The 12,241-nt window shown below is 39.8% G+C and overlaps 1 protein-coding gene across 2 annotated transcripts; it reads right to left on the bottom strand.

Moving 5' to 3' along the window:
* Positions 1 to 6,735: 6,735 nt before the first annotated feature.
* On the bottom strand, positions 6,736 to 11,726 carry LOC103695477 (acyl-protein thioesterase 2-like). Of its 2 annotated transcripts, none has more exons than XM_026800538.2 (9): positions 11,622 to 11,726; positions 11,410 to 11,527; positions 10,016 to 10,052; positions 9,768 to 9,837; positions 9,469 to 9,573; positions 8,689 to 8,839; positions 8,510 to 8,577; positions 8,232 to 8,325; positions 6,736 to 8,146 (listed from the first exon to the last, which is right to left on the bottom strand). In XM_026800538.2, the coding sequence occupies exons 1-9, from the start codon at positions 11,650 to 11,652 to the stop codon at positions 8,059 to 8,061; spliced, it is 762 nt and encodes a 253-aa protein (XP_026656339.1). In that variant the 5' UTR covers positions 11,653 to 11,726; the 3' UTR covers positions 6,736 to 8,058. The 2 variants fall into 2 exon arrangements, with proteins under 2 accessions (XP_026656339.1, XP_017702449.1); XM_017846960.3 differs by having other exon boundaries at positions 6,741 to 8,146; positions 8,510 to 8,592.
* Between the last annotated feature and the right edge of the window lie 515 nt (positions 11,727 to 12,241).

The following is a 12,241-nucleotide window of genomic DNA, read 5'->3' as shown; positions in this document are numbered from 1 at the left end:
TCCCTAATCGGATCCAACAATTTTATTCCTTGAAGAGTGAAGCTGCAAACCGTGTAACAGCGAACCAAAATGACAGGTGTGGTAGAATTGAGATCAACATCCAAATTGAAGTTAAAATTGACAAATCTATGTTTGTGCGAGGCCTTTTGTTGCATCTATGGATCGTTGTCGTGGGAACGCCGACATGGAAGTGATGCGGCAGCAGGGTTATTGGGGTAGCCAATTTGGGTGGTCTTTGTTTTGGGCATTAATTAAACATAAATTTGATGTTTATTGGACATACTGTTAGCATAATTTTAAAGATCCCGTAACAATCTGTATCAACCCAAAATATTTTTTTTTTATTAGTGTGATCCTCTATTGGTCAGTATTATTTTTTTTTATTAACATGATCTTGTTAGAGTGATTTTAAGAAACACATAACAACTTGTATTAGGGAGTATTATTTTTCTTTGTTAGCATGATCATAAATCAGTTTATATTATTTTTCTTGTATGGAGTCTGTACGCGAGCATATATAATCCCTAAGATGTACCAAATATGCTGGAACAGAGAAATAAAATTATTTTTTTCTTTCCTTTTTTTCTTCTGTAAATTTTTTAACATGGTATTACGGCCATCGATCATCTAATCTGCCGCCACCATCTTTTGTATCATTGTTGTAGTCGTCGTTGCTATGTTTAGAAGTTTTGAGGACCCCCATTGCTGATCTATCAATCTCTATTAACAAGCGAATCAACACTCAAAGATTTTCTATTTTTCGGTGGATCTGCAAAAATTCTTTGTTTCCTAGTGAATCAACATTCGAAGATCTCATATTTCTCAGTAAATTGCATATCCTCTATTTTTGGTAGACTAATATCCAAAGATTTTTTGTTTTCTATGGATCTGCAGCTCCTCTCCACCACTTTTTTTCTCAGCTTCAGATCTTCGGTTGTCTCTCCTCACCGTCGCTCAGCCCCTTTCTCTCTATCTTTGGTTTTGTTTAATGTTTCTGGCTCCTTCATCATCTTGTTCGAGGTCTCTTGCTCCTCTTTCGTGGTGCCTTCGTTTACAAAGATCGTCGACCTTCAGTTGCCTTCTCTCTGAGCTCTGTCCTCGCTGCAATTGTTATCTTTTATATATCTTCTCGCTACCACATCATCAGATAAGTCAATCAACTGATGCTCCTCTTCAATGGTGCCTCTATCTTTGAGAATCATCGATCTTCGATTGTCTTCTCTCTGCGCTCTGTCCTCGCTGTAAGTGTCATCTTCTATATGTATTCTCGCTGCCATATCATCAGACAAATCAATCAGTCACATCGACAGATATGTTAGTTTGTTATGTTAGTCAAACACATCAGTTTCTCATATTGATTTCTGAGTTATATCAATTCCTAATCTACTACGTCAACTTCTGAGTTGTTGTAATAGCTCATGTTCTACCACATTGAGCTCTATGCTGCCACATTAGTTCTTGATCTATCACCACGTCAGCCTCTAAGCTGTTATGTCAGCTCTTAATCTATCACATCAATTTTTGAACTGCTACTTCAGCTTTTGATCTAATAAGTCAGTTTGTAGATACATTTGTGATCTAGTTTCCAAATTCAAGTTAGCACCTGTAGTACTATCTTGAGTTTAAAGAGGGATGTTAACATAATTTTAGGAATTATGTAACAACCTGTATCAATCAATAATATTTTCTTTTTGGTAGTATGATTGTCTATCGGTCAGTATTATTTTTCTTTATTAGCATAATTTTGTTAGATTAATTATTTTTCTTTAGGCATGATCCTAAATCAGCTTATATTATTTTTCTTAAGTGGAGTCTGTACCTGAGTATATACAACTCTTAAAATGTACCGAGTATACTAGAATAGAGAAATAAAATTATTTTTTGCTTTGAGATCTTTTAACACATATGGTTGCCGGACGCATTGTTGGTTGCCCTTCATGCATGTTTGCGACTGCTTCTGGATCATAGTGAATGCAATGTATCTCTCGCATCTTGAGGGTACAACCAATGGCTGATGTTGCATCAGACAAGGTGCACATATATTTGGACTTCATGCTGTCTATCAAGAGGAAACCAAAATGGCTGGTTCATGCATGTGTGTTAACCTAGTCCGATTGGGTTCCCGGGCATGGTGAGGGAGGGAAATAGGCTTCCGTCCCGGTAGATGGAGGAAATCTGCACGCAAACAACGGAACAAGTCGATAACAATCCCGTTTCCCAATCACATCATGATCTATATATCGCGTTTTAGTTGCCAGGCTGGAAGAGCTGGGGTCGGCGAAGCTGAAACTGCCCCGGATCGAGTTTCCCTCTCTCTCTCTCTCTCTCTCTCTCTCTCTCTCTCTGATACTCTCTTTCGAATCTTTCAAGTACATTTCCAAGTAGAAACGACCGCTTCCCTAACCGCGTCGTACAAGACCGGGAGCCATCGCCATCGGAAACTAACGGCCCGGGAAGCCGGCGAGGAGGGCAAAGCAAGGAGAAGGAAAAAAAAAGAAGAAAAAAATTGTTGTTCATCATCAACGCCGCCGCCGCCGCCTATTGAAACACCATTATTCTGTTATCTGGATCTTTCACGGATTTCGTTTTCGATCCTTCTACATCATCGCTTGCTTCCGCCTATTTAGAAAGAGAGCGATAACATAGTTGTCATGGGTCCTCCCGGGAGCTCCAAGTCCCTCTCCGATCCTCAGGTTGTTCTCTCTCTCTCTCTCTCTTGTTCCTTTTCTTTTCTGCCATCCTTCTCTTCAAGCCGTAAAAAACCGAATCTCCATTTCTTGAATGCACTCTTTTATTCGATGTATCATGTCATTGAATCACCATTATTCTGTTTTCTTGGTCTTTCACGGAACGCCGTTTTCGTTTTCCATCCTTCTACATCATCACTTGCTCATTTGTCTTGGACTCTAGGATTGCCAATGAATAAGTTTCGTCATTCATTGGCATGAGAACCAGGGGATTTTTAAGAATTTAAGGATTATAAAAGACCCAAAAATCCATTTGTATTTCTTCAGATCTTACATATATTCAAGTCTACCGAACTAGTCTGAAAAAGTCTCCTACTACATTCACGAGTTTCATAATGCATTGTTCGCTCAAGAAACAGAGAGACAGAGATCAAAAAGTTTCATCATCCACTGGCATGAGAACCAGAGGATTTTCAAGAATTTAATGATCCTATCTTTTCGCATGCTCCAATCTCCAATTTCCTATTTCGTAACTATAATCTTGTTATTCTAAGAGCTCGTGATATTCAAACTTTAAAAGGAAAAAAGAAAAAGAAAAAAAGTTCCCCGCCACCCCCTCCTGATTTGGTGCTTCAGCTGTTTCAATTTTTTTTTATATAGCAGTATAATAATTCTTGTAATCAATGTAGGAGGATGGCACACGGAAGCATCTTCAACTCGAGGCCGTCGAGAATACCAGAGCTATTCTTGAGAGCGAAAATTCTTGGGGCCGGGCTACCGCTTTTCCGAATGCAGAGGTTTCTGTAATTCCTCCATGCTTGGCGACTGCATCTGTCTCTCAGGCTGAATCCGTTGCGACTTCTGGTAACATGAATGTAACTCTGTTAAGAAACTTCTACGGGTATCCCCCATCCGGAATACCACATTGGTCATCTACATCACCGGAAACCCATATGTCTGTCCTTAATGGCAGAAACTTCCCTGTGATAGCTCGTAGCTTACCCGGAACTGGCTTACATTTACGTACCATTCGAAGCACACAAGTGCCTGAAGACGACGGTATGAGAGTACTGGGAGAAACGCCGCTGTCTGGCCATGCCTATCGACGACCAGATTCTTCCATTAGTTATCAATACCCAGTTGATGCAGAAGCACCTTTAATCAGCTCTCCACTGCCGAATCATATTCATGCGAATCAAGATGATATTAAAAGCATGGCCTGTCCGCCAAATAAAAACAGCACGGCTTCGGGACATGCCGATGGCCTCACCGAGTCAGCCCAGATCAGCACTAGTAACAAAATGCAAGCGTATGTTGCTTCGCCTCAGTTGGTGTTTTAATCCTGCTTTTTCTTTTCCTCCTGTCATCCTACTGTGTGCTTGAGATGTTCAGGAAAAAACCAAGTGGGAAAGAGGACAGCCAGCGTTGCTCTTGTGCCAAGTCCAACTGCTTGAAACGGTAAGTGATCCTTGAATTTTTTTCGAAGAACATTTCTTTGGGAAAAGAATCCGCATGCACACAAAACTGCACCTGCTCCTCTTGCATTGATGTTTGTCTCCTCTTCCCATGAGCAGCTACTGTGGCTGCTTTTCATCAGGATCATTTTGTGGAGAACATTGTCAATGCCAAGACTGCTATAATAAAAGTGAACATGAAGACGTAGTGAGCGAGGCGAAAGAACATGTAAAATCTCGCGTCCCGTATGCATTTGCTCCTAAGATTATCCGGCCTGTCACCATTAGTGGGGTAAGGATTCCTTGCTGTGTCCTTCGCTTTGGTGAGATAAAACCGACTGCCCTTATATCTTTGCAGGAAAGTACGACTATGATAACAACCTCCGGCTCGCTCCGGATGGGATGCAACTGCAGGAAGTCCCTGTGCATGAAAAACTACTGCGAATGCTTTAAGGTTTTCTTTTTTATCAGTTGCATGATTTACTTTTATGCTTGAGTTGTTCCGTTTAATGGGTGCCGATCTAGTGTTCTAGTTTATTATTCCTCTCCTGCAGGCTCGTGTTGGATGCTCCTCTGCGTGCCGATGTGAAGTCTGTAAGAATGCTTTCGGCGTTAAATGTGGTAAAAGGCTTTCTCAAATCCTATATATTTTTGCTCTCACAAGTATCAGTTTCTCATCCTGTCTTGACCGAATGAGTAGTTACTAAGAAGCTTTTTAGCTGCTACCTACGGTCACCAAACTGCCACAGGAAGCATGCTTTATAAAGTAAATAGCCTCTATCCGTATTAATCTAGGTGCTTTGTCCAGGAGGAGCTATTATAATGTTCGAGCATGACTAATATTAGAAAAACTTATTGAAGAAAACTAGTATTAATATTGTGTCTGCAAAATTCCCCTAAAATATGTCTACTAACATCATTTCAGGTGATACCATATATCCAATGTAGGTTGATTGGAGTGCAGAACCTAACCCTGGAACCTAACATTTTCTAGGTCCAAGTACTGGGTTTCTACTAAACTTTGATTCGGGAGACAACAAATTAAGTATCTACAACCTGGAAGTAACATATTGAATAGCTTTCTTTACCTGTTCATACCATGCATGAACTAACCAAAGCTTATAATAGAGTCCAAACTAAAGTTGAGTTTGTGTATCAATAAATTTAACAGCATTATTAGTCCATTTTAAAGTTGGATAGTTTGAGACATGGAAGAATTTTAGCCCAGAAACCATCTAATGGAATGTCTTCCGAGAGAAACCACATAATAGGATGTCATTGTCATTTCCATACCAGTTTGAAATGCCGGTGTTTGTAAGAAGTTCCCTAATTCAAGAATAATTAAGATGCTCTACCGCACCTGTCAAAATGTAGGAACCTTCAATCAAAATGCTCTGTTATGTAATATTGATTTTATTCAAATTTATACATATTACTTTTAAATAGTGTCTCTAATTTATGTTTAGAAATTATTTTGTGAGCAACCCCTAGACATTGTTAGATTTGATAACTTTCTGGTTTTTGTTGAACCATTTGTGCACTAATCCAAGCATGTTTCAATGAATTTCATTTTGATCGGACTGACCGAAGTGCCGGGCACTCCCGTTTGGTCAGCCCTATGAGGGTGTTATATGATTTTTATTTTTTTAAAAAAGTAATTATGATGAAATTTTAATGAAAAATATGATTTTTGGATATTAGGCGCTAAGAAGGATTAATTAGATGCGTTAGTTGGATTGCGTTCTCAAGGTAAGTAATGTTTCACTTTTTTCTAAATTTATCGGCAATCATTAAACTATTTTATTCATGACTTTTGAGTGGTATTATTCATGATGCATAAATTTGATGAATAGTATATTATTACGGAATATATTATTTTGGAATACTATGATGATATGTGATCTTATTATGAATATGATTGATTGATTTTGACACCGCATAATTTTAGATCTGAAATATGCAACCTAGAACTATTTGAATTTTAACATGGCTATATTGAGAACTCTGCCAATAAGGGCTAATACGTTGGCACATGATTTATCCTAAAACTTACATCCAAAATGATGAACGACATACCACAAGCAGATACGTGATCCTGAAGGACTTTGCTGCAAGATGATATGTAGCTCATCGCAAGAAATTAGCTGGCATTATGACCCTGCCATAGGAAAGATGTAGTCATAGCTCAGGATCGATAAGACTGATTGAATATTTGAAAGAATTTGAATCTATGAATAGAATTTAATATTTTAAAAAATATTTGATTCGTATATTAGCATTGTGTATATGTTTATTTTCTACAAAATATTATCTATTTGATTGTCTGATTTGTTTAACTAAAGTGATCATTACTTACTGAGTTGTTTAGCTCATTATACGATTTCTTATTATTTTACAGATTCAAAGTATTGGACTGATCGGAGTTTTCAATATGGGAGAATGACTAGCAGAATTCTGGCACATATTATCTTAGATTAGAGTTCATTTAAATTGATGTATTACCTTAGAATAATATTAGAATTGTAAGACATTTAAATGTTGAGTTGGCAAATTTATAATATCATATTGAGATGTCCTGCATGCTTGTGGGGAGGGTTTTCTATGAGCATACGGCAGTTGACGCAACCCCCAGTTTGTGATCTCGGATCGGGGGTGCAACAATATATATGTATGTATGCAATTGAAACGTGCCTGCTTCATCAGCTTCATCTGGTCCATCTATTTTATCATCTTATGTGGATTCCGGAACTCTCCATTTGGTTCAATAAGCAGAACTAGTTTTGCAAAAACAGGACAGAAACTCCAACTTTCACCTCCAATTATCAGGCATCAGGCAGTCATGATGCAGAGAATTTTGGTTCATTCTTACCGCACCGCGATAACTTTTCTGGCAAATCGTATTCAGTCCTGCGTCAAATACTGCGTCAAATTGCGCGAGCTTTTACAGCTGAATCTATTTCAAGGAAGTGATTGCTTGTCAGTTAATTCGTTTCCTCTCCCTGGTGAAAGCATTATTAATGAATTAGAGCCGGATTCAAAATCTGGACTGCCCAGCAATCTTGAACACGATTATGAGAGTCTGAAGGATTCTTCTTCGTCTATTGAGGCCGCGAAAACAAACTCACCCAAACAAGAGTGACTATTATCTCCATCACACAAAAACATTCAGGGGAAGCAGTTGAAGATGCTCATCCAACTTGCTTATTTAACGCGGCAGAGTTTGTCCTAGGACTTCAGATTGAACACGGTCTCTTTTATTCTCCAATTTGTATATGCATATGAGCTTGTTTATCACCCTTGCTGCACTCATCATCAGATAGAATTGAGGATAGAAGGCACTATGAGCATCCTGTACTAATATTTGGATGCTCGATCCTCTAGTGCTTACACAAACGATTCAGTATCCTCATGCATCAGAGCATCACTAGCTCTCCAAAACAGAGACTATGCATTCAATCCAGTCTTGAGCATGCACATATCCAATCTATTTAAACCATAAAATAATTCTCGATGATGCGATCACGTCGTGGCATATTCGATGAGCTCAACCATATATAATACTGCAGTTTGCATGGGATCAATGTTGATTAACATTAACAACATAGAAATAGTACCATTGCCGGCGAGCCTCAACCACCAGGAAGTATTTTCAAAATCTTTCATGTCATAGAGAAATAGTCACTTAACAATTAGATAACACACAGGTAAAATCCATATCCATACCACTAACATCTGAAAGAGTGATATTACTATAAATGTCTAGAGACATTAATGCCAAGCCAACCAGCCGAAGAAACAAACTTGTGAATATGTCTGTGTTTGTGTGTGTATATATATATTTGTCTATTCATTGTAGTTATTAGATAGTTCTTTCCCCCATTTTGTGGTGTTATCAAAGTCCTACTGAAGCTCCCTAGTTATGAGCGGGACCTATCGAGCCCCAATCTTTCAGTAAGCCACCTGCAAACATCATCCATTTCTTCAGGGACCGTGTAGTGGCCAAGCCTGCATAGTGCCAATAACTTGATCATGTAAAAAGCAGCTAATACTCTTTTCTGGGAAAAATCTTGCTAAACAAATGTTTTCATACCCGTTGTAAGTTTTGAACGTTAAATTTCGAAATCCAGATGATCTTAAAACCTCAGCAGATCTTTCCCCATGTTTATAAAGGACCACATCATCCCCTGCAAAAATAGAGAGAGTAGAAATCAAGACACCTGGCATCCATCACTTCTCCAATTTCAATGTCATTATTTAATCCATGGCTTATTCATCACTGGAATTGTGCTTCATGGCAGAAAAAATATATGTAAGCGAATGCATTTAAGGTTATTAACAGCTTAGTTGTTTGTCTGCACATAGATATACCTCTTCCATGACAGACCAGAAGAGGCAAGGAGGCAGCCCGTCTTGCAGCATCTGGTGAACTTTCCACCCTGTACTTCAAGGTCCTAGATAAAGTGTGTGGAATAAACTGAAGGGCTTGATTTCGTTCGAGATATGAGAAAGATGATGAAAAGATCTCTGTGTGCCAAAATGGAACGTACCTAGCACACGGAAGCCAGCCACTTAGACCAATGACTGCACTTAGGTTGACTGGATACAGATTACTGTTTCCATATCTACCATAAGCGTAGCAAGAGGCAGAGTACAGGGCAATCGCAGAACCCATGCTAAATCCACCGATCCCGAGTTTTACTGTAACAAGCAATTTAATATTCTCAAGGTTAGCAAGCATTCCGGAATACAAGCCCATATAGATTATGCACTGCATATACATGGTACAGCATAGGTGATATAGATAGGATATGAAAAATTGCAAAAGATTAATCCTTGGATACATATTTTCTTATCAACATCTAGGAGACATCCACATTTTTCAAGCTACGTTCTTTTTCATTTCTTATTGGAACCTAAAGCTTGCTAGCTAGTTATTTGCGCATCTATTAGTTTCGACCATACAATATTAACAATGGGGCAAATTCTTTGCTTGACGTTGTATTCTTTAAAGAGAAAGATGTAGGAAGATCTGTCCGCTTTATAATCACCCAGGCCAAATATTCAACGATGCAGCTCCCATGACTCGATTTCAGAACCTCTACTAAAGAGAGAGCTTAGCATTATAGTAATGTCTTTGGCTAATCGCCCTCCCTCCATGGGAAAGTGTTCTATTTTGTTGTATGTGTGGGTTAACATGCGTCAGCCTATGATTGAAATAAAAAGAAAATGAAATATATAAGCCAATACGAATATATGAACTTCATGACCTGATGAATATGTGGAAATATAGTAATGAACAAGCCAAGTATCCTTCTTGAAGAGCTTACCATCAGCAGGCTCAGTTGACAGGAGGTTTGCAACATGTGCAGCTGAAACATCCATTCCTTCAACATCACCAGGACCATCCTCTGGAAGTTCTCCAACGTCAAACCCTACGGCAAAAGGAAAAAAAAATGGAGGCTCAAAATATAATTAAGCATTCTTCTTAGCTCTACATCAGACGGGACCTTGATGTGACTATCAGCGAAAGAAAATAGAGAAAGTCGCTATCAAAACCGGCGAGCATGTAGTTCAATGGTTGTTCGAAACAAAGCTAGGAAGTTGGTAATTAAGCTAGAGAAATTACAGGCAGTGCACGGGAATCCACCGAAAGCTGCCACAGGTCGGGTAGGAGCAGTGGGGCATATCCATTTAATCTGCACTTAATAAGCTTTGGTGTAAATAAGCTATTAAAATTATGCTGGGAAACCACCAGATTATGCAGCAACCGAGTTAAAAAAAGTCGATAGCTTTGGTAAGGAACAGAATAGCTCTGTATGATGTAATTTGAGAAGTTGTCGAGTGCTTCAAGTAAAACATGATCATTCTACTTACATTCGGAAGAGGAAGAGTTTCCAAGAGCCGGGAGCCGCTGCGAAAGAAATCCAGAAACGAGAAATTAGGCATGCATGTTTTGCAAATTTTATCAAAGTAATGAATGAATGCTGATTCACACATTTGAAAGCAGATCATTTCGAAAAAAGGACAGCGGTTAGCGTTTGGTTAATATGTGCCATTCCAGCAACAAGCCGATCGACCACACGCGTTTAATTATATACCAACACGCGCGAGAGACGGGGGGGGGGGGAGAGAGAGAAAGAGGGTAGAAGAGCAAAAAGGAAATTGAACCCACCATGATGCTTCATCTATGTTCATCATTTAGCATCTACCTTTTTTCATAGAACAAAAGGATACTGGAACAACCATTGGCTCAACAAGCACGGCTCTTTTTTTGGGGCAAGGAGAACACCCATTTGCCTGGCTCTACTTTTAAGCCCGGATATATGCGTGCCGATGTACTCGACATGGATATACTTCATTAATTATCGTAGAAAGGAGAAAATGGGCTGCTAATTAGATACTAAGGTTTGAGGCAGAAAAAGAAAAGATCTGAATCAAAAAGCATCGCAGGAACCAGGGAGGCACCAGTTCTTGCTTGCTTGGCATGCACAGTTGGTACCTAGAATTAAGCAACGAATAACTTCCTGCATGAGGTGGAAACCAAGACACCGAACCAGTGGTCCCCTTCTCTAATTCATGACCGTCGTAATCCAAGCAAGTCACTAAAAGAAAGGATAAGATACGACCAGCGCAAGGTAATACTGTCTTTGTTATTATGTTCACGGTTGTCGTGGCCCCTCCAATCGAATCATTTGGAGTGGGAATCTCTGCATGAACTAGACGGGGTCCCTACGTCTCAAAAGACATGATTCCCCCATGAGCTGCCAAGAGGGCATTGACATTCTCCACCTCCTTTCAGTCCCTCAGTCTGCACCAAAAAGAGAACAGCAGCACATTCCAAGCACATGCTTTCGGAAAGAAGGAAAAACATATGCATCATTTCAGGTAAAGCAATACTAGGAATATGTGCGGGAAAAGAAAAAGGAACAAAACCTCTCCTTAATCATTTTCAGTAAAAAAATGGAACAAAGTCATGGGCACAAGAATACTGTAAGAACAATCTTCCAGAGTCTTTGCTGGCCATCTCATATATATAAAGATAACTATGAACTGGTAGCCCTTCGGTAATGTTTAAACAGACCCCAAACAATTTTCTCGAGATAACTCGAGCAACCACATGTACTAGAAACTCGTGTCTTGAATTAGAACGCGGATTCATTAACACGATGGGAAGCCAACTGGGGTTGAGGGCAATCTTAGCTTCAACATGCATGAAGGTGCACGGTGTGCAAATGGGTGAGGAGGTTTGGTTACGGATAAATAAATACCTTGCTCCATTATCACCAAGACCATGAAGCCACACGATGGTGGCCTGGTGCCTTCCCTTCGGTCTGACCACATAGGTTCTCCCATACTCAAGAGACCTCCTAGTCGTAGTCCTAGGACCTGCATTTGTCCATGTCAACACCCTAAACCACTAAAAAAACGTATCACGCATCAAACTACAGCTCTACGGTGCACCAAAGTAAAGGATTTAAACCAGAAGCATAAGAGCTGCTCCCGTTGTTCATCTTGGTGGCACAACTGGAAACCCCTGCCTCCCGAGTCCTGAGATGAGTGCTGCTGCCTAATCTACCTCTATTTATACACATCTGTGGGAAGCGGAATGTGCATGGAGGCCCATGGATCCCCTTCCCACTAGGCTACTGCTTACACCAGCTGCAAGTAGTTTCTGGAAAAGGCCTATAAGCCCAAGGTAAAAGGGGGGACAGACAGCACCGAATAAGGAAAGATAAAGCTAGAAGGGAAAGCATGGGAGCTTTTTTTCTCGGGTAGAGAATCTATGGGCGCACCACACACTCCCATGCATGAGCGATCGAGCCAAAAAGGGACATGTGCGATGGAGCCAAATAAGAGACAAAGTGAAAATATAAAGGAAAAGGTGCGCAATGAAGAAAGGCAGTGATGCTTTGGGTTTGCATACAGGAATCAATGCCTGGGGGCAGTGGAGAGGGAACCCATGCCAACCCCAAGAATCTACAATAATAACACATTAAATAGTCTTTCGTTACCGGCGTTCTCAATGGGATAACTAGCCCCGAAGAATCACATCATGATCACGTCATCAATACAGCGGTATAATATATATTAATGAATAAA

The sequence above is a fragment of the Phoenix dactylifera genome, unplaced genomic scaffold (genome assembly GCF_009389715.1).
Source record: "Phoenix dactylifera cultivar Barhee BC4 unplaced genomic scaffold, palm_55x_up_171113_PBpolish2nd_filt_p 001546F, whole genome shotgun sequence".
NCBI lineage: Eukaryota > Viridiplantae > Streptophyta > Magnoliopsida > Arecales > Arecaceae > Phoenix > Phoenix dactylifera.
Note: the sequence above shows the minus strand (reverse complement) of the source record. Positions and strands in the feature narration are given on the sequence as shown.